This window comes from Littorina saxatilis, linkage group LG12 (assembly GCF_037325665.1).
Source record: "Littorina saxatilis isolate snail1 linkage group LG12, US_GU_Lsax_2.0, whole genome shotgun sequence".
Taxonomy (NCBI): domain Eukaryota; kingdom Metazoa; phylum Mollusca; class Gastropoda; order Littorinimorpha; family Littorinidae; genus Littorina; species Littorina saxatilis.
This window is the reverse complement of record NC_090256.1, coordinates 29,587,610-29,610,456: the sequence shown is the minus strand read 5'-3', so window position 1 is coordinate 29,610,456 and position 22,847 is coordinate 29,587,610. Positions and strand designations below refer to the sequence as shown.

Genomic DNA, 22,847 nt, shown 5'->3' with positions numbered 1-22,847 from the left:
ACTCTCACATCCATGATAAACATGACTAGATAAAAAATAGATTTAGTGAGGCTCCTGGCAAAAAAACATTGAACATTTCAGACAGTGGGGCTGCTTATAAAAATACAGTGTCCGTTTCTAGCTTTAGCCAGACATTGTTATCATGTATCACTTGTGTAAACATAAGTCAAATCCCTCTTCAACAATAGATACATTTCAGGAAATAATGTGACCTTCATTGTATGCATGCATTACAAACAGACGCCAATGATAAACTCATAAAGCACAACAGGAGTTTCAGCAGTTTTACTCAATCATTTGCACAAGATTTGTCATGATATCTGAGTTTCTCCTTTCTTTTTCTTCACCAGTTCTGCCAAGTACTTGAATCGAATGATGCAATCCTCCTGAAACCACAAACGAAAAACATTACATGTATTAATGAATCTGTATGCAAAAACTAAATGTTCTTTGTGGCTCTAACCATGTTTATGTTCTAAACAAGCTCATTTAAAATTAAAATTGTTGAGAAGAAAAAGGAATCACAAAAGTTTAATGAAAGAACGATATGTATAGATCATACGGCATTAACCAGTAATTTTTTTAAAATGTTATTAATTTTTTTTTAAATTTAAATACCAGAAACCACATCATTTAGTCAGACGTGCCGGTGAGTATTACAGATGAACCCCCATTTTACCCTACCTTTTAAGACCCTGTTTTTGTTCATAACCGCTGTAAATTTACCCCCATTTTTTTTATGACACTCCTTTTTAAGGCCTGATTTGCTCAGATTTGTGGAGGTCTTCAGGGCCGGACCAAATGAGTTGTAAGGGGGGGTTCCTCCTTTTTTGGGGGGGCAAATCAGCGAAGTGGCGAAGCCACAAGTGCGCGCCTGCAAAGCAGGCGCGCGAACTAGAGGGGTCCGGGGGCACGCTCCCCCGGAACATTTTTGAAAAACGGTTAAAATCTGTGCAATCTGGTGCATTCTGGGCCTTGTTTTGAGGGTTAAGAGCAGCATTGCTTTGGTGCTAAACCTAGTAAAAGTCAAAGCAAGGTACATGCTTTTTCCAGGGGTGGGGTCCCGGAACCCCTGGAACCCCCCCCTGGGTCCGGCCCTGGGTCTTATAAAGGGGATTCCACTGTACATGACTGATGTTCTTTCCCCAACACACAGCAGTCACTGCCTGTACTGAGTTTGCTGGGCTACTTACATTGACGGACCTTTTTGTTTTTACTATGTTTTAGACGCACATACTCCTCTTCACTCTCCTCCTCTTCTTACTTATACACACACCTAAAACCTTCCATTTGCAGTTGTAAATAATGACAAAATGCTGACCCTGAGCAAAAGGATAACATTGTGAAAAAAGCAGCTCAAGAAAGACCCAGTTGCTTACCTTTGTCTTGCCTGGTATTTGCTCGGCAATTTTATCCCACCTCTTGTCGGTGCTTTTGGGGAAATGACGCAAAGCCCACTCGAAAATAACCTGCTGGTTCTGAGTCCAAGTGTCTCCGTCTGTCCCTCCTCCCTCTAGCTCAGTCCTCTTGCTGCCACCATTACCATTCTGCTCACTCCCTCTCTGTTTCTGTTCTTTCTGACTGCTATCAGCCTCTTTGGAAGGCACAGCTTGGGGAATTAATGTCCTTTCTGCTGTCTTGGGAATTTTGGTCGGTCTGTGGCGCCGCCGTGCTATGTTTTCAGCAGAATCTTGCTGTGACGTGTCTGTCAGTGTTGATGCTGATGTACTGTCGGAGTCTGCTGTGGTGATGATATCGCTGATGTGCTGGTTTTTCTTCACCATCTTGGTGTTGGTGTTGGTCAGAACGTCCCCTAAGACAACCACAAGAGTCTGACAAACAGAGTTATTGACAGGCATGCAACACCTTAACATGCTCTTAAACAGCAAAAGCATTTGAAAGTTTCTACATGGAAACAAAAAACAGGTTGTATTAAGATCAGGGAATGAGCCTGAGAACAAAATAGGTGTATGTAGAAGGAAACTACGGTAGTTATAGATGTGAAAGCTAAGCCAACTCTGGCTGCAATGTGTCTGTTACTGTTAGTATTGTTACTTGGGCTGCTTTCAGGGATGTTGCTAGGATTCGTTTTCTTCAGCAAATTTAAAGAAATGGCCAAAAAAGGTTTGGGCAGAATTAGGAAACTTGCTGCAGTCCCCTTCCGTGAAAAAAATGGGCAATTCTGCCCAAATGACTGCAAAGTATACAATCTGAAATAAGTTTTGGTGCTTCACTGACTGCCAAAGCACAAATGACTACCCAGTGCTTTACTGAGGTCTGCTGTAGGGATGACACAGTGTGAAATTATGTTGTCTTTGAGGTTTCAAAAGCTATCAGATTTAACAATTTAAATAGGATATTATTTGTTTGTGTGTTAACTTGGCATGCAGAATCGAAAATTTTAGTAATACATTTTCATTAGATTAATATACTTACCCAACTCACAATATAGCAATTTACTTCAGTTTAGTGCTAGGACGCTGTAACTACGCATCACCTTGGTAACAAGGGAGGCAATTCTAAACAAAAACTACCCTGACCTATAAATAGGACAAAGCCAGACCGAGGCTGACTTCCTACTTGTGCCGCCATCTTGCATCATTCCCACGAAAGCGGAGAAAAAACCCTTCTTTTTTGGGAGAAAAACCCTAGTAGCGGGGTAGGCGGGGGGGGGATTAACGATGTGAGTTGGGTAAGTATATTAATCAAATGAAAATTTATTCCTGAAATTTTCGATTAAATTACATATCTTATCCCAACTCACATATATAGCAGATTGCTAATGTAGGTGGTGGGATGCTCACTCTATGAGCTAGGCAATAATTTGCCCTGCTGCTACCATTGCAGGTAACGCATTGGCACCGTCCTGTCGCGCACTGAAAATGTCGCGCAGGTAGAGGTTGATAGAGACGTCCTCCGATCTCCAGTAGGCGGAGTCAAGGACTTCAGATAATCTTCCCGATTTTAGCACCAGCTTAGATATGTCCTTATCTACCTTTGTGTTCAAAGACGATAAGAGTAGCTTTGCTTATGATCTTAAACCCCTTGTATGAGACAGGAAGGAGCATAGTGATCTAACTGATCAGATTCATAAGAATGGGTCGCCTGTGGTGAGAATCCTATAAAAGGAAAAACGAAGACCATCGGAGATGGTTGTCCTGGCTTCTGATTCTTGGCTAAGAAGTCTGGCCGGAAACGGAGTGAGATAGAGAGCCTCTATTGAAAACTACATCTCCCGGTAAGCCTAAGAGTGCGAGAAACTCGCTACCTCTGCGTGCTGTAGCTAGGAGTAAAAGGGAGATCGTTTCTCGCGTAAATTTTATGAAGGCTAGCGGACTGTAGCGGTTCGAAATCTGTGGAGCGTAGAAACTCCTGTACCAAAAGACTCGGACTTGTCTACTGTGACCCTCTTGGTATTGAACCCTATCTAGCATATGGTCTCTCTGAGAAAAGAGACCTGTCATCTTATAATGCGAGCTAAGTAAGTCATACTGACAAGATTAGGGAAAAGCATTGCCTAATTCAGGTAAGGCCTAGAAGTAGGTCCATGTTCTATCTCACACAGCCTGGACGGAGCCCAAGGGAGAACTGTCCAAGTTACAAACACGCCCCCCCCCCCCCCCCCCCCCTCTTTTCCTTTCCGCCTTATCTCAAAAGACTTATGAGTGAGGAGGAAGGCCCCGTTTGCAAGAGTGTGTCACTGGTCTCTTTCAAAGAAAAGGATGAAGTTCTGAGAGGAAATCAAGCTCCAGAGAAGACGACCGTTGTCCTCAATGGCTAAGGGAGTGGTATCAGTGAGAACTATATACCCATGTCCCTAAGCGGTGGCTTGAAATAAAGAGGGCGAATTCCTATTAAACCGGACATGTAGCCCTCGAGGGAGCGAAGTACTGCTGAAGTTGTGTTTGAGTAAACGACAGTACAATAGCTGAAGCCGCAAGGCCGCAGCTTGAAAGTTAAAAAGATTGCCTGACAGGCCCGTGTTGAAAACTGTCACCCATCACGGTAGTAACCGGGCCTGATGCTGCTTAACCTCGGTGGTCGGAACGAGACCGTGTTGCGGCCTTTTGCTGTAAAAACGAGAAAGTCTATGCCGTGGCTGCAATGAGGCGGGTATACTTTCCTTGTTGCAAAAGCAGGGGTGAAAAGTCGGGAGTATTGAAAACCTGATTGCCTGCTAGTTCTGTGTTAACCCACCCCGCAATTGGGAAAGGCACGTGTGGGTATCAGTAACCTGATCCGCTCTCAGACCATGCTCCTATCTATCCCCGTCGCAAGGGATGGGTGCATGAGCGTCTTATGAGTTTTCAGTTTCCCGATGGCTAGAGGCATTACGTGGAGTTAGTTCTGAAACCTTGAGAAGATATCTTCAAGGTAAGAGAACTGGCTTAGGGATAGAGGAGGCCTCTATTTTGCCAAGGTTTCGTTAACTGGTAATTCAAGTGCTGGAAACCTGAAGTTGAATACCCGCTGAGGGTAAAGGTAAGTTGTACCCTCTTTCTGCCTTTGTGCGGAATCGACCCAGCCTATATAGTCGCTAAAAAAGCGTGCAGAGAGATCTGAGTATGTATCCGAAGCTGAATCCCTGAAACTGGAGTTCCGTGATTTAGCCTTCTTTGAGCTTAATCCAGAGGAAAAGAGGGGTAGACGCGGTAGAGCCGGAAGCCTATACCATACTATGACGAGGGTGACGTCACTTCGATGGCTTAGCCGAGAAGGCTTGAGATTTTGACAGGGCGTACAACCAGAGACTATAGAGTATACAGAGACGCTCCATACGGTGCTGAAAAGTGAGACCGGAAGCCCAGTGGCGCCACCACGCGGAAACATGGAACCACCTACTTTCTCTTTCCACAGCAGTGGTGATATCGTGCTGCACAAGCATGGTCGCGCCAACGCGAAAACGCAGTGGGGCATGGTGTTCGGCCATCAATTGCTCAAACGCACATGCCAAAGGCTTGAGGATGTTCAAATTTCCCAAGGAAGAGAGTAGGTGAGGATTGTTTCTTCAATTTTTCTCTCGTTAAATGTTGGAAAATCAGTAAAAGTTGTAGCGTCGAACTGCGTGTAGATCTATTCTACCGGAACAGTGAAAACACACAATGTACACACTACAGCCTCAAACCAGTCCAAGCTGTGCATGTTGGTACTAGTTTCACATGTATAAGATTTATTTCTCCTCTACTTTATCTCATTTCAGCATGCCAAGTCTGGAACTGATAGACTGATCTAGTGGCAATACGGTCGGTGATCGATTAGGGTAGACATAACCATCTCGTTTGATTGACACGGCCGTCGCGGAGTTATAGAGTAGATCTACAACGGCTTGCAGCTGCGAACGTTAGTATCATTTATCATGATTAATATTTTGATTGTAAATGACGGGCGTGAACATATATACAATGACATAATGACATTTGCACACAAATCAAATGAAATAAATCATAGTTCATACACGAACTAAGACATTACATTTCAAATAAAATATACTGTAGGCTTACATGAACTAAGACATAACAACACTACGTAGCCGAAATGCTTTGTACACCGTGATAAGCTGACAACTTTCGAACAATACCTTCATTCACAGATGCCAAAAGCATAGAAAACTTGTGTAAACTTGGGTTTCTATAAAACAGCAGGAATAACTGGCATCGCAAATCACGAAGTGCGGGGCAACAAAGCACAAAATAAAACTCATCTTCTTTACTTTCCCTGGAAAAAAAGGGGCATTACAACATATCCGCATCGTATCTCATATCGATTAACGTGCACAAATAGTTCTGTTATTCCACCTCGGAATCTTGCCATAATAAGAGAGAGAGAGAGAGAGAGAGAGAGAGAGAGAGAGAGAGAGAGAGAGAGAGAGAGAGAGAGAGCTTTCTGAACAAGAAAGAAGCAACTGAAAAGAAATAAGAAAATCATCGATCGATCAAGATTCTTTAAAGTCAGCCGGTTTGGTCACAAGAATTACAGTTTTCCTTTCATGATAACTTCTTAGCTCCGTGTAATTGACAACCCATTTCAGTTTCGATGTGCTGGGACGACACCAAATTGACTAAAATTTAATGCCTTAGTTACCGATTTAACCGGGAACTATTTCGTTAAACGATTTATTCCTGACATATTTTCTCAGGCTTAACTGACCATGTATTCAGTATGTATTTGTATTTGATTAAAACACACAAAAATAACGACGGTTAGGTCGTGAAAAGAGACTGACTTGAATCATGTTTGCATAACTACAGCGATCCAGCGAATATTGCCTAAGAAAATGTGATTTAATTTTAATCTATACCATTTCTGCGGTGTTTTTATGGTCATTTAAAAAGGATGTTCACAAACAAACATATTTTTTCATCCAGTTACTTTTTGCAGCACTGTCAGCCGGACAGAACAGACAGTATGTTAATATAACCGTGATATAAACACAGCCGACAGCAGCCGCGAAACGCGAGTTTCCTTGTGCGGCAGGGTGTGGCTCTTTTCCCGCGCTGGGCTGGCCGGTCTCAATTTCGCACCGCAGCGCAAAGAAGGATGACGCGTCTCTGTATACTCTATAGTCTCTGGTACAACTGAGTACTATTCTGCAATGTAGGAGAGACCTCCTAGCGCATTGCAACGTTATGAAAAATCCAGGGGCCACCGCTGTGAAGACTACAACAAGAGTGTAGCTTGTTAACTCGTGGGAGAAAAGGATCCTGAGGGGCGTAATGCCGAAGTTGAATCACTTTACCACAAGGTATGTGTTTCTAACTATTATTGCCAACATAAGTGTTCACTATCTTTTGCGTATGGGGAAAAGATCCCCAATGCTAAACGCTTTTGTGCCAAACATAAGGGTCGCCACATGATGGTGTCCTTAGTTCTTTCCGTAACCTCTTAAAATGAGTCACTGAATCTATTAAATTTATGCGAGTCCTTCGTGTTGACCGGCTAAAGTCGCTGACGGAATGCCACTACCGTAAGGGGTAGGCTTCGCCGGAAATGTTCCGTCTGAGAGGTTAAGGACAGTGGCTCGGTAAACCTAAAGGTTTTTGAGTCAGAATGTGCACCAGTTAGCTGGCCATGTTCTGGAGAGCTGATGGAAAACCAGAGCTTATGACTCTTATGAGAATGCCAGCGATTCCGTAACCCGGAAAAGCTGTGTTTGCTTTTATAGCTTGACCTGTTTTCCGCCGCATAGGCAAAAATTGGTGGCACTTAGCAGCTTCATCCGAGAAGGCGGAAATAAAGGGGTATACAACTTCACCATATGTGGACGTACATACACTCAAAGCTGCCTAAGCCAGAGGGTACCTGAAACCCTATGTGTGCTTGCCTAGCTTATCCATTATCTTGCCTAATTTAGGCAGTATGTGGAAAGCTGAAGCAGTTCCCGGTTTCTTGCCGGAAGATGGGGAGGTATGCAACGAAGCGTAGACGTGCGAACACTCCCCTGCTGAACACAAAAAGCAATGAGTGCCGGAGTAGCTCCGCCTCGTACTTGCACCTTGAGCCAAGAGACGGCTGACCAAGCAAGGAGCCCTCTGTGAAAGGAGAAGACTAAAGTGACTCGATGGTGACTCTATCTTGGATCCTAGCCCCAGACAGAAAGAAGACCCTGCGCGCATGCACTGAGTGTGCAAAGAGACGCGCTGAGAGGCTCATCTGCTCAGCAGAAACTTTAGCCAAAGTGGCTAGCAGCTTAATGACGTCCTTCTCCCCTGCGTCATGACGAAACTCGAAGTTGTCGAGAGCAGAGGAGATGGAGCGCGAGAGAGATATTTGCAAAGTTTCCGAAAGAGAGGATAACTCGAAAAGATACCTGTGCTTTTCCCCCAGAGACAAGAGAGAGGACTCAGTATAAGGTACAGCTCTGTCCTTACTGTAGCCGTCTTCCCTAAGCGTAACCAGTTCCGTTGTAATCGGAAGAGTAGCCCGCGGGAGGGCAAGTGTCGATGAGGTTGAAAAAGTGGCTGTTGAAGTGAACTTATGGCAGGCACCCTGAGAGAGAGGAGTGGGATGCTTCACATGAGCAAACCACGGTTTGACTGAGTCCGACGCCGTACTGTGTGCTGCCAAAAGCGGCACTGTGTCTGTCGGTGCGTTGACTTGCAGTCGGTTTTGCTCAGAAACTTGGCCATATATGAGGCAAAAGAGGGAGATTCGCAGATCAAAAGGAACTCGTTTCTTCCCGAGCTGAGCGGAAGTCAACCAAAGCTGAAGGTGGTGGTACGGCAAGTTTGCCGAAGCACCCACCCCTTCCTCAAAATACGGCAAAACTACCTCCGCTGCCGATGCTAAAGCATGGGTAAGCTTGGATGGTAGTCGGAAATGGGTGTCTTCCTGCATGCCGGAATTCCGCTAACACACTGACTGCTATAGTCTGGTGAAGCTTTAACCGGAAGACACCCGCATTGGGGAGCTTGTATGGTAACCGGAAGTTGGTGTCTTCTTCTTCTTGGGCAGAAGCACCAAAATCCTAACCGTAGTCCTGCACGTCCGTGCATACCGGAAGTACGCTACCACACTGACTGTCGTAGCCAGGTGACACATAAACCGGAAGGGAAGACATCCGAGGGATTCCAGACCCAAGTGATGCTTCCCTAAGGACTGCTTCCTGCCCCCAGGGCGGAAGCGGGGAACGCTGTGCCAATCCGACCCCGTATACTGAGGCTGCTGACGGTAGCGAGTCCCTTGTTTGGTCAGAGACCAAACGCGCATTTGGGTCCCTACCCTGCACCACCCACCCGCGCTCGCAGAACGAAGTGGCCAGGGGATCAGAACTTTCACTCGCCGCCCGGCATTTGGGTGGAGCTACTTTCTCCAAATGTCGCACTTCGTTTTGGCCGGAGAACCCAGCTACTAACGAAGGATAAATACCTTGAAAACGATCGGAACGACCGTCAGAAGAGGCCTGAGTACGCCGATGAAAACCCCCATCACCAGCATCTTGGTGACGGGTACATCAACCGAAGTCACGGTGGCCGAGGGAGGAACACGCACCTTAGCCAAGGAACGAGTATCACCAACTCCCGCCGGCAAGGACAGAAACTCTGCCCTAGTAGAAGAAAGCTCCGCTGAAAGAGAGTTAATTTGCGCACTCAAAGAGAAGAGTGACGCAGAAACATCATGCTTATCGCTAGCTGAGTAGAGCTAGCCGTAACCGGTACAATCTCTGAAGGCAGAGCAGGCATGGAGGGTGACTTTGGCACGTCGATAGTGACATCAAACGAATTTCCAGACTAAAACCTTGACTACCGCCTGACTGGAAGAACCTTTAGCTTTCTAGAGGGTTTCTTAGCCGGAGACAGCTCGGCGGAAACCTGCTTAGAACTCTTCTAACCGGAAACCGGGAAGCCAACCTGCCAAAAGGCTCCAAAGACATAGTGTCCTCAGGAAAAATCTGGAAGTTAATTTCGCCGCCAAATCAAGAGTCCCCATGAGTTTGGCCGAAAAACCAGAACACGTCTGTTCATCGCTGAAAGACCGAAAGTCAGACGCGGAGACCGATGCAAGCCGTATTCAAAGATGCCATCACGTACAGACCCTCACCATCCGAAGCGGAACCGGAAGTAAGATACAGGGCATCACTGCCACCAACGACCTAGAACCCCGAAGGGTTGACGTCGGAAGTTGCGGACAGGAAAGAAAAAGTGCTACGATCACCTGGAACGTCGGAAGACGAACCAGAAGTAGCCGGAAACCCCAGTGCAGAAGCACCTGCAACATCGTGGTGGTGCGAGCTGATGCTAATGCGTACGATCCTTCACTCGCCGGAACAGCCGAAGCGAAATCGGAAGTGAGAGACAGGGTACCGCTGCCACCAACGACCTGAAACCCAAAGGGTTGACATCGGAAGTCTACTGGCAAAGAGTCATCATTCCCGGAACCATCATTGGCCGAAGCCGGAAATGATTATCCCCCAGTACCGGAACCCCGTGCCGCCAGACTGTGCGGAACCGGTAAAGAATGAACGCTACCGCAACCCGAAACCGACGAAGCGGAACCGGAGGTAGCCGGCACCCCATTGTGCCAAATGCAGAAGGTGGTGGAGCCGCAAGATGAGAAGTAGCTGTCACCCCTTCTGCAAATATCTAGAAGTAACTTCAGCGGCCAAAACCAATGGCCGAAGAAGTCTCTCCTCGACTCGAAAGGTAGACTCGACCTCTGAAGAGTCGTCCCGATCTTCGTCGTCATCCACACCATCAACAACAAAGTCGTCCGGCATAGACTAAACATTCCCGGAACCATCATTGACCCGCGCCGGAAATGATGGTCCCCCAGTACTGGAACCTCGTGCAGCCGCACTGTGAGGAACCGGTAAGGAATGGATGCTACCATACCCCGGAACCGGCGAAGCGGAACCGGAGGTAGCTGGCAATCCCAATATGTGAACAACCGGAAACACTGAAGTGCTATGCCCGGAAGCCGACACGTTAAGTCCCCCACCCTCCGAACCGAACAAGCGGAAGCGGAAGTGAGGAACGGATTGCCGTTGCCACCAACAACTGGAAACCCGACAGTGTTGCCGCCGGAAGTTGATGACAACGAACGGAAAGTGCCACTATAAACCGGAACGCCCGAAGGCGAACCAGACGTGGCCGGAAACCCCCTTGCCGATGCACCCGCGTGAGCGGATGCCAAGGCAGACGATCCTATACACGAAGAGCCGGTCGCACTGCCAGGCCCAACGAGACAGGTAAGGTAACCGTCGAGGCGAACTACACTTTCTGAGGGTGCGGTAAGCAGCGAACTTCCCAAAACGCCTACCTCGTCGGCAGAACCCGACGGTTGAGGGAAAGTCACATCAGCAGAGGTCACGGTAGCTGACGGCCGAATCCTCGACATCGAGGCAGAGTCGCTGACTCCGGGTGGAAACGCCGCAAAGGCGGAACAAGCCACCCCTCTTCAAAGGTCAACATCTCCTGCATCTGTTCTTGACGCTCGAAACCAAGGAAAGAGACGCCAAGACTTCTTGACCTTCTGAACAGGAGACAAAGTAGGCGATAACACAATAAAGGGTCGAAACGACCCGTAACGATGCTATGCTAACCTGGTCGAAAAACTTCCCGACCAGTTAAAAAGCAAGAGAATCCTTAATTAAAGTGTGATTCCTTAGCCTAGCTAAAAGAAGATCTCTTACAGAAAATTCACTTCGGCTTAAGCAAAAAAAGAAAGACGAACTGCTCAGCAGGAAAACGAATGTCACCTGCCTGGCAGCGCTACAGCTCTTGTCCGCCATGTTGAAAACCACCAATCCGTGAAGACGTAGACACCAAGTTTACAACACAATTACCAAAATGCAAATGGCGGCACAAGCTATGAACAAGAAGAATCTGTTACAGATAAGTCACCAGACTTAAGCTTAAACAACGGTACGAACTGCTCGGCGAAGAAAGGACAAAACTTGTCTGAGTGAGCAACTGCTCTTGTCCGCCATTGTGAAAACAAAACGAACTCTGTGAAAACGGAGAGAGACATTTTCACCAGTAAACAGTTACAATAAACAAAAGTTGTAAACAAGAAAGATCTCACCAACAGCTTAGCAAGATGTACCTAGGGTCAATGGCCTTCCTCACAGGAGGCCAAAGGCTGAAAAGCCTAGAAGAAGTACGAACACGTCTGAACACAAGCGTGTTGAAGTAGGGAATGACTATACCGGCGGTATGTACCGCGCATGTGCGGGCTGCCGGTGAGGGGAGGTAACTACCAGGGCCTTGACTTCAAGGTTTTGTTTTGGGAGTTACCTCCCCCTGTTACCAGGGTCTGTACTTCAATGTCTAAGCATCAAACGGAAGTTAATGCTATTTATGTGAGAAGGAGTAAGAATATGTGATTTAATCTTCTTTTTGCCACTGTCCGACATGACGGACGAAAGTGTGCACAAAAAAAAAAGAAAACAAAACCAACTGTGTCAAACAATAAAAACGTCAAAAGTTTGGAAAGGGCTCACCCCAAACACAGACTGAGAGTAGAGGGACGTGTAGAAAGAACCAAGGTGAAGTCTGACCAAAGCATAGGCCAGACGCCTGAGCGTAGCAGAAACACGTCCGTTAGACACGACGCTGTAGAGTGGAATGATGCAAGATGGCGGTACAAGTAGGAAGTCAGCCTTGGTCTGGCTTTGTCCTGTTTATAGGTCAGGGTAGTTCTTTTTTTAGAATTGCCTCCCTTGTTACCAAGGTGATGCGTAGTTACAGCGTCCTAGCACTAAACTGAAGTAAATTGCTATATTGTGAGTAGGGATAAGATATGTAATTTAATCTGCATTTTATACAAACATACCCTGCACGGACGCACTGAGATTCATTGTGTAAGTACCCTTCATGTTTTTACATCTGGAACACACCTGAAACAACAACAAATTTAACATTCTAATTTATCCAAAGAGCAGTTGTTTTTAAATTTTGATAAAGTTATCAAACAAACCCAAGCGAGTTCTCAACATCAAGCAAAGGTATAGAAATTGTTCTAAAATAATTGGGTTTGTTTTATGCATCCCTCAAGCTGATCCAAATATACATGGGCACTGATCAGTAATGGCGTCCCAGTAATTGAGTAAATAATGCCAATGGGGTAGAATTCGTCCCAAAGTAGGTGCCTTTCTTGTAGGTGCACTTCCTGTAGGTGTTTTTCCTATATGTAGGGAATGCACCGAGGTGCAGTACCAGGTGGTTTTCTCGGATCTTGTTATAGGTCATGTGACACTCTGCTGCACTCTTGAAAATAATGTTTTTACCAAAAGTTTGTCAGGTGAATGAAAGACGTTTTGACACATACAAAGTGCAGAAAAAGACAAAATTCACTTTATTTCAAAATTGAATGAACCATAATAAAGTCAAACTGAACTCAGCAATTTACGTGACAAGAAAGAGTGTGATCTCTTTTCCATCAGGAAGTGCACCCAGCACATACAGGAAAAACACCTACAGGAAGTGCACCCACTTTAGGTTGAATTAGACCCCTTCTGCATAACTAATGAGTTCAGACCTGCATGTTGTGCAGTGTCCACTCAATAAGACACCTTTAACTTTCCACAACATGCACATATGTGCGTACTATTCACTGCTGCCAAGATCATTGTCTCGGCCTTTTGGGACACAACTCTTCCATTGCCAATACCGTATTTTCGGGACTATAAGGCGTATTTTATATAGGGCCCAACCCCCACTTTTAAGATAAAATTGAGAAAAAATCAACACATTAGGCGCTTCCGGTGTATTGGCCGCACATCAAAGGAAGAATACAGAGTGGAAATAATTTTGCTCTGGATGTGCAGGTGCATTGTAATAGCTGGTTGGCCTTGAGACCTTGGGTCATTTATACTTTCCAGTTGAGACCAGCTGCCTGCCCCAGTTTACAGACACTGACCTTCTTCCCGGGGGTCAATGACCGAGTTTTATCTATGAGAGGTCTCCTTTGAGTCTGAGAGACACTGGCCTTCTTACCCGGGTCAATGACCGTATGAATCAGTCTCTTTTGACGTCTGAGAGGAAACTCGGCCACGGTGATAGTAAGTACGGTAGTTAAAACACAACAAGAGTTATTTCTTCACATCTACTACTGAAATAGCTGTCAATTTCTCACAGCCTGTCGATGATTAATTAAACTGAAAGTTTTCCATGGGTGTAGCATAACCAAATTAGAAACTAGATATCAGTATTGAGGGAATAACCGAAAAGAAACAGAGGAGAAGGCAAGTACAAGACAGTACCTCATCTACAGATCGACCAATCATGTCGGCAATCTTCTCCCATCTTTTGGGTGTTCCACCAGGAAACTTGTTGACAGCTTTGGCCAGCATCACCAACTCCTCTTCTGTCCACTCCCCTTTCTATGAAACAAACATTTCATACACCAGAATGCCTCCTTTAAAATCACAGCAACTGTAACAAGTATTCATTTTGATTGGATCAAGACAAGACAGCCCAAGAAGGACCTTCGCTTTACCAGATGGCTGCTGGCAAGTCTTTCATGCACCTTTTGTTTCTGGATTCTGAATGTGTCCTGCTACTCAAGTCATACTCGAGTCTTAACTTTTGATCCATTACAGACTCTGATGGTCCCATTTACATGCAGGAGACACTGACACTTCTGCTTACATTTTAGCTTTAACTAAAGAGCTCAGACACTGATGTGATAGAGATTTAAATCATAAACTACTGGTTGCCCTGCTTTTTCTAAATTACATGACTAGTTTTAGCCAACCAAATTAATATATTAACCTCTCTTGCTGACAATAGACGTTTTCCGGAATTTACAAGCGCTGTCGAAGAGTTGTGCCCCTTACCCTTAGGAAACACCTGGTCGACCAGCTAAAACAACGATCGCAGCAAACAACTGATTCCAATATGTACGTTATGCAGTGTCCGCTCGATATGACCCAATTTCTTTCAAAAATATACACATCGAAGTTTACGATTTTTGACGGCAATGCCGGATCACTTGCCCCTAGTGGCTTGATGTCAAGGTCATGGCAGCGCGAGAAACTCACACGCGTGCTTAGCGATTGCTGTAGGCCATTAAGTGAATAGTGGCGCCGTTGTGCAGTTTTTCGGAAAAAAAGGACATCATATCGATTAGACACTGCATAAAATACACATTGGAGTCAGTTATTCACTGCAATCGTTGTTCTGGTCGACAACGTGTTTCCTCTTTGTACAAGGTAAGGAGCGTAACTCTTCCACAACGCTTGCAAATCCTGACAGAGTTATTTCCGAAAATCGTCTTGATTGCATTTATTAAAATGTATGACTCCTTTAAATTCAGCCAGCTTGCTGCTAGCTTATTCACAGGGTTTTTAAGGCTTTTGCGTCTTCAGTCTAAAAGAATGCTATACCCACCTTCTTCTTTGGCGTTGCATGAGTCTGTTCATCACCACTCAGTGTCTGTCTGCTGCTGGACACTGCATTTCCTGTATCCCCCTCCACTCCAGTATACTCTGGCACCTCCATTTTGCGACGCTTTGGCTTCCGTGCCACTGTAAAATAATAAAAAAAATGTAAATATGACATTCAATTGACTTGATTGAGTCTTCAAATACAGAAAATTATTTTTAGTCACATATTACCTTAATGACACAATTACTACTCCAAAGATATATCACTTTTTCTCTGATCATCTTCCAAAACACAAGTTAGATGACACACAACTTTAAAACAGAGCTATGCAGTTCAATTCCTTGCAAAGGCCAAAAGCTCTCTGTGTATGCATCACGCCCACCCAAAGTCAGTCTGACCTTTCGGAAAATCATTGTCATCCTCTTCCTCTTCTTCCACCTCCTCCTCCTCAACTTTCCGTCTGCGCCGCTCCGCAATTTCTTCCTTGATTGCTACGATCATTGTTGGTATGCTGCGCACACACCAGTACAAAAAGCCAGGAAGACGGAATGGCCAGAGGTTGAAAATGCTGGGCTTCGGGAGTGAGGCCATTGCTTCTTCCAACTCTTCTGCTTCTTCACTGGCCTTGTTCTTTTTCTTTCGTTCCTTTTTCCTCCTACTGTCTATCATGTCTTCCTGAAATATAGAAGATACAGTGGTACCTTTAGTTTAAGTATCCCTGAAAGTCTTTAGTATGCTGGAATGTTACCTGCAAAAGGAAGAATTTAACTAGCCAAAGTAGCAACAACCTCTTGGACAATTATAAGTACGGACCACAAATATACAGTCATGCAGTTACTGTTTCAAACACACACTGCCGAACAAAAGAGCCTAACAAATTAATGTTTTGTTTTGCTTTTTGTGAGTGAGTGTGTGAAGAAAAACAGTGTAAACAGTGGTCTGCATAATTTTTGTCTTTACTTTATTTGAGGCAAAATGATTCTTTACAGACCTGTGCACACTCAAAACGCTCATCAGTAGATCTAGTAAACAACCCAAATTTCAGTAGTTTTTAACATGCTTAAATCCTAAGCTGTAACGACAGTTCAAGGCATAATTCTGCTCACAAAGCACACAAACTGAAACACTGTTGTGCCGTTTTCTTCTTCTTTGGTGACAGAGCTCTTCACTATCTGAATCTCGCACTCTTTTTTTCTTTTCCATGTTTCACTTCAATCACAAGTTGCCACGCAGACGCTGGACGAACTAAGTCTAAGAACAAAGACTCAATGCTGAGAACACGCGTGTTTCCGGTAAATCGGAAAACGTCTTTTCAGCGCAACGGCCAACTAATTGGTCAAAACATCTTAAAACAGAAAAAAAGTACAATTGTTTTTGTTTTGAGTAAAACATCGGAATTTCGGAATTTTAATTAAAAATCCGTAACACCGTATTCTGCATATAAAAATCGGAGAAATTACGGAGAAACCGTAGATGTGCACAGGTCTGTTCTTTATCAAAATCAAGCACAATAGACGATGTTCAGAAATAATTCTGTTGGGGTTTGCATGGGTTGTGAAAGAGCAAATAACTCGTGCTTTTATTGAAGCAAACTTTCCCACATGACATTATAAGCCAGTCAACTGTCTGAAACACGTGGACCAGGAGCATGTGTGGAGAGTTTGACTCCATAAAAAGCAAAAGTATTCACTCATGCGCAATCCATACAAACCCAACAGAGTTATTTCCGGAGTTTGTCTACTGTGTTCTTCATTTTTCTTGCATTCTTTCTTAACAAGTTATCGCAGTAGGAGTGCGATACATGATGCTTTAAAATCTCCGTTAGTAAGTTACTATTAGTAAGTCCTGAAGTCAACATCATTGTTTGTAAACTCTTCTTAGAATTGGAGTAGATTAGCTTTTCTTTTAGAAGTGGTCATAACTGAATGACACTTTATGCTCAGGTACTGCTTTGCAAGTACTGGCAGTCTACACAGGAAGGCAATCACATCTATAACATATTAGTGGGTATCATGTTGCAGCTGGCAAACAACAATAAAAAGTAGGGAAGGGAGGGGAAGGGTGGAAAGAGGAGAGGTCAAGTGTAGGTAGTGGGTGATATCTTGCAGCTGGCTCACAACAGGGAGAGGGGAGACCCTTTGATGTCTGCAGATCGGGTCGATGACAGGCTAGCTCTTGGGCATGCTGACAGCCACTAAACACTGATAATAAGGCATTTCTTGCATGTTTTGTCAACCCCCAAACCAAACTTTGTAGCTCAGAAAATCAGATAACCTTACAGACTTGACACTTTCAGTACATTAGGCGCAAACATAACATAGTACTTTCAATTGTTTCTTTCACAATTTCTGATGTTTTATATATATATATATATATATACAGAATTCAAGAAACTCTTTTTCCTCTGCACCACGCCACACAATGAAGGCTGGAAAACTTTTTAAAGCTTAACAAAGCTTATTTAAACAACACAATAAAAAGTCCAAAACCAAGCCAGAATGTCGCATCTTTTTAAATCCAAATTTTCGGCCCGCAGGCCTTCTTCAAGGTGCACAGACCAAGCGTCTATAGTTACAACCATATATATATATATATTCAATTCAAGTAAAACAGGTGAAACTTTCACTCTTAGAGAACACTTCTCCTGTGACACAAAAAACATCATCTATCTCATTTCGTGTAAAAAATGCCACAGTGCCCAGTACGTGGGGCAGACTCAAAACAGTCTCAGAGAAAGGTTCTATCTCCACCGCTCACACATTGGCAAGAACACAGGTACTCTTCTCACAGTGCACTTCAACCAGCCCGACCATTCTCTCGGTGATATGGAGTGCACTGTGATCGAAAGAGTCTTTTGTTCGACCCGGGATGAGAGATGGAAAAGAGAGTCTTTCTGGATTGCAAAATTAAAAACTTTGGTGCCGAGTGGACTCAATTCTGATCCGTAAACACTTTATTACAGCTTTCGTTTAGACCATGCAATGTGTGTGTGTGTGTGTGTGTGTGTGTGTGTGTGTGTGTGTGTGTGTGTGTGTGTGTGTTAGAGAGAGAGAGATAAAGAGAGAGATAAAGAGAGAGAGAGAGAGAGGGAGAGAGAGAGAGAGAGAGAGAGAGAGAGAGAGAGAGAGAGAGAGAGAGAGAGAGAGAGAATATGAATTTGTCATAGAATATGGTTGTCGGAATGTTGATCTAAAGTCCATGAGCATCAAGATGTCTAAATCTTAGTGTATCTTCTCTATCGGTCTTCGAATACATATAGTTGCGATACATATTGTTTATGTATTGTGTCCTAAGGGTTACGTGTTGTATCTTTATACTAACCTTTGGCATAAAAAATGCGTTGAAGTACTTACGCAAGTGAAGAGACATTGGAAGGATAGTTTTGCCTGTTCACTGCGCGAAAAAGTATCCATTTTGTTCGAACTTTGAAATTACGTCACCAGCGACAAATACGTCACTACAAGATAGGTATACCTTTGACGTAATAACTTTGGAATTCGCACGTGTACATTTGTTTTGATTGCAATCAAAACGAAAGTAGATCTTAGCTTGAATGTAAATTTTATCTTTGAAATATTTGCTTTGTGAGTCGTAACTGAATTAACCATGGTATTGTGTTGCTTAGTAATTGATGCATGAATTGGCGTCTCGCAGAATTACACGCCCCTGAGGAAGGCCTGGCAACAGGTCGAAAATTTGGGCTGCCACTTGAAATTCTTTGTTTGGCTTTTCTTTTCCTTGATTTTGTTATATATATATATATATCTATACATATAAATAAAAGAGAGTGTCTGTCTGTCTCTCTGTGTGTGTGTCTGTCTGTGATCGCCAAAGCTCAGAGATGGCAAAAGATAAGCACAAGATATTTTGCATGCACACTGCCCTGGACCCACAAATGTGCACCTGGGTTTTAGTTTCTCCAGACATTGTTTGCTTCCTCGGATAATTACCCTCCCCATCTATCAATACAGTCTATATAGTGCAAGGGAGGTAAGTCATGCTTTGTCACCCACGGAAGGGAGGTAACTTTCATCAAACCAGTATACCGTGTCATTCTCAAGGGTTACCCCCCGCCCGCTATCATCCCGCCGCCCCCCCCCCCCCCCCCCCACACACACACACACACTAACCCTGCCCCCTGCTCCCCCTCCCTGCCTTCCAGATCATCGCGAATAATGTTTACGAAACGATCGCCTCAGTGAAAGATCACGAGAATTTACAGATTTCTCTCCCCTGTTCAAAAAGGTATGACGCGCTCACTCATGAGGTATGCGTGCTTTGATCAGACGGTAACTACAGTGGGTGTGAGAAGGGGTAAACAAATCACGAAGAACACGTTGAACCAAATAGAAACTTGCCTTGCCTATACATCCAAATGTATGAGCTCACACTGTCATTTTTCTTATCCACATTGGAATAAGACCCGGGCGAAGCCGGGCCTGACTGCTAGTATATATATATATATATATATATATATATATATATATATGTTTGTTTCCAGAAATGTGCTGCAATATCACAGCAACCGGGTACTGTCCTTGCTCTTCTCGATCCCAATGTACCGTAAACTACCCAGTAAACGCCCAGTATCGAGCAAACACCCATCCCTTATTTGGGGTCAAAAACTGTGTATAGGGTACTGTACCTTGTAAATGCCCACCCCCACATTTGGATCAACAGTGTAAATGTTGTGTGTGTTTTATCTTATCTTTAAAAATCCGCACGCAATACAGACTGTGAGACATATTATTAGTCGGGTGAATACTAATCGGGTGCTGCTTTGCTGTCATACCGTAGATTTTATATTTTGCCTCTGCAATCTCTGGATAGCCATTCTAACATTTGACCAAGATTTGGGAAACGTATTCGATAATTGCAGAGCTCAACTTTGAGGGATTTACAAAGATCGAGTAAAACTTTTGTTTTTTGAATATGCTGTGTTTGACATACACCTTACTCCTCCTAGATGACTTTGATCAGAGCAAATGAACTGACAACAGATATCATATTTCATTTTGAGATTTCTGTTTAAACACAGTCGCTTCTAATGCCGGTTAAACTCTAGGAGATGCTGAGTCATCATTTTCAGTTTTTATTTGAGATATGTGCATTTGTTCAAATTCCATGACGCAATGGGATTTTTGTGGTTAATTTCCAGGTTCAAGTGAACGCATGCGTGTCACAGAAAAAGAGGGTAGCCATTTTTGCACAGAAAAAGTTGCCCTGTATACTGTATAGTCCTGAAAATAAGGTACTTTTAACAGCAGGCCACTTCTGGTACCAAATGTACACAGGCAAAGTAAACACAATACTGACCAGTGTAAGTCTTTGCTCGATGTACACCGCCCAACCATACAAGTACTGCCCAATAGTGACAATAAGGGCAAGCAAGCCAAACAGCTCCACAAAGCCCATCTTCCGTGCACGGCGATAGTAGAAGACAGGCATGCGCCAGTCAGGAAGCCCATCAATAAGGACGCGATTGTACATCTGTCGCTTGCTCTCATCCTTGAGTACTTCATAAATGGCCACCATCTGAAACAATCATTCAGGGAAATTACTCCAAATTTCACACAGGATAATCTCCCTCAGTCAAACGTATCCTCTTTTATTGTACCAGGAGTATTATCAAGTATCATGATCCCAAAGGGAAAACGATAACATCGGCACACAGAAACATGCCACAATCATTGCATTCAATTAAGCGACTTAGTATTAAATACTTCACCTGTCTGAATTGTTCTTCTGCATTTTCTGCTTTATTCTTGTCTGGGTGAAGCTGAAGGGACAGCTTTCTGTAAGCTTTCCGAATTTCTGGTGTACTTGCATCCTGCAAGGCAAACGTAAAATTGATTTAATTTTGATAGGAACCATCACATCCCCCATTACCCTTTAAACAACATGAAAAATAATACATGTATACATGTACTACTATGTATTTATCATCAACAGCACAAGCCACCTAGATAAAAGTGTGCAGTTGCATCAACTGATTAAATATTTATCTTGTGATCATCATACTTCATAGAGAGATAACAAAATAGCATAGTTAGATGCTTTCATGTTTTGCACTGCCAATGACTTATCACATGACTGGACTTTTGCTATTCATAACCTTAGCCTTAATTTTGAAATTTCACAAAAGTCAAACAAAGTCACATCAGCAATGAGTGGCCAACTTGATGTTTTTCATGGCTCATCTTAGTAATTCTTACATGAAAACCTGCTGATTGATCACTTTAATCAGAGTATATTTTCCCTACAGAATATTCAGAATACACAAATGCAATGCCACAGTCCAGTTTTGAGATTCATGCAGTGTGACGACGAAGCTTACATGGAGCTAAATCCGGATATTTCACTTAATAATCTGTATGTTTGGAAACTTCTGTTAGAGTTTTGAAGTCTGGTAAGAGGCGTGTTCTTCTGGAATACTGCAAGTGTTACAGGCCGGATTCTGAAGTTGGGTTTATCCAGGGGTGTTATGCACCGATGGAGTCTAAGCGTGTAAACAGCACGCTCCGTCTTCATGGCATGCACAAGTGGTGACGACAAGCATGTACCGTTGAAACTGGCGACTAAATTTAAACGTGTTCCGGAGGTCATCTAAATGACTTAGTCGGCGACTACAGCGACCAAAATGGCCTCTTTCATGGTTTTCCACTATCGAAGTCGACGAGTTTTTCACCGTCATCGGGTTTTTGCGAGATACACTTTCCTCGTCATTTTATTTTGCAACAAACGCCGATGAGATTAGCGAAGAAATCCAAAATTTGTTTCAGCACAAAGTAGCACTATGACTCATGTTTCACATGTGCCGTCTTGACTTTCAGCTTTTACGCGACAGGCATCCTCTTTCTCATCTGTTTCACCTCCATTTCTCTACCTTCTCAGTCTCCAAATAGTAGAACACGGTGTGCAATGGAGCAAGAGGATGTTATGGAATGCCCCTAGCACATGCGCATAGGAAGGAATTCCTTGTTATAAAAATAGATTGATGGGTGACCTTGCTTTAGGCGGCGCCTTGCAAGTCATCAGGCGAGGCGGCATACCGTAATACGTTTATATGGACTCAGCACCTGCGGTAGTCGTCACTTTGCAAGTCATGACTTCGCTGTACACGGCATGTACTTTACACTCATTCCGTGCATAGACCCCAGAACAGCATTACTTCTATCCAGGTTTCCCAATTGCTTCGTTTCCGGCCGATTTATGTGGAGCACGTAATGCGCACAAACAATATTGGCGGTCTAGAAGTGTCGTCTGCGCAATGATTGCGGCGGCGCCCGCGGCTTTCTTGACCGCCAAGGATGACCGCGCACGTTGTGATACGTCATTCGTTAGACCTCAATATATCCACTGGAAGGAGTTTCTTGTGCATTTCACTTTCAGCATAGAAGCACTAGAAAACCAGAGAGAGATCATACAAATTGAACAAAGTTGAATGCAACGGTCATGGATTTCACCTTAACCCAGGGCTTGATCTAGGGGCATTTCCTGGGTTCCGGAAGCACCCCACCCCCCCTCCCCTTCCAACCGGTAAATGTTTTTTCGCAGACCCAAAATACCCCTTTCATATGCTATATTTCAACAGCAAGTAGGGGCAAAACCTAGCCAGCCCCTGTACCCCTGCCTCATTTTGGAGGGGCCCCTTCCTCTCATACGCTATTTTTGTTTATGCCTGTAACACTTTGCAGAAGTTCTGTCCATAAAAATTAAAATAGAATACAGCGTACACGTCAGTAGCCTGCACAAAGCTGTTACACTGAGGACGTGATGACAAACTATAAATTTGTATCATGTTTGTATCACCTGGCCAACACCGAGTACATCGTAGAAATTAGCATTCACTTCCTCCACCAAGTCAAAAATTTCCAGTTCATCATTATCCCACGCCAGACACCTGTTGAGCAATAAAACGAATAAAGCCGCTCTAAGCAGACGGCAAGACGCAGCCATTTTTAAGGGAGCATTCATTGTCATGTACTTGAACTCTATCTTGAAATACGTACAGTTCAATAC

At 44.1% G+C, this 22,847-nt stretch overlaps 1 protein-coding gene across 1 annotated transcript; it reads right to left on the bottom strand.

Moving 5' to 3' along the window:
- Positions 1-270: 270 nt before the first annotated feature.
- LOC138981695 (dnaJ homolog subfamily C member 1-like) lies at positions 271-22,797 on the bottom strand. Its single transcript, XM_070354714.1, has 9 exons — positions 22,638-22,797; positions 20,554-20,655; positions 20,142-20,360; positions 15,224-15,500; positions 14,829-14,965; positions 13,700-13,819; positions 12,271-12,334; positions 1,380-1,813; positions 271-386 (listed from the first exon to the last, which is right to left on the bottom strand). The coding sequence occupies exons 1-9, from the start codon at positions 22,782-22,784 to the stop codon at positions 312-314; spliced, it is 1,575 nt and encodes a 524-aa protein (XP_070210815.1). The 5' UTR covers positions 22,785-22,797; the 3' UTR covers positions 271-311.
- Positions 22,798-22,847: the final 50 nt, after the last annotated feature.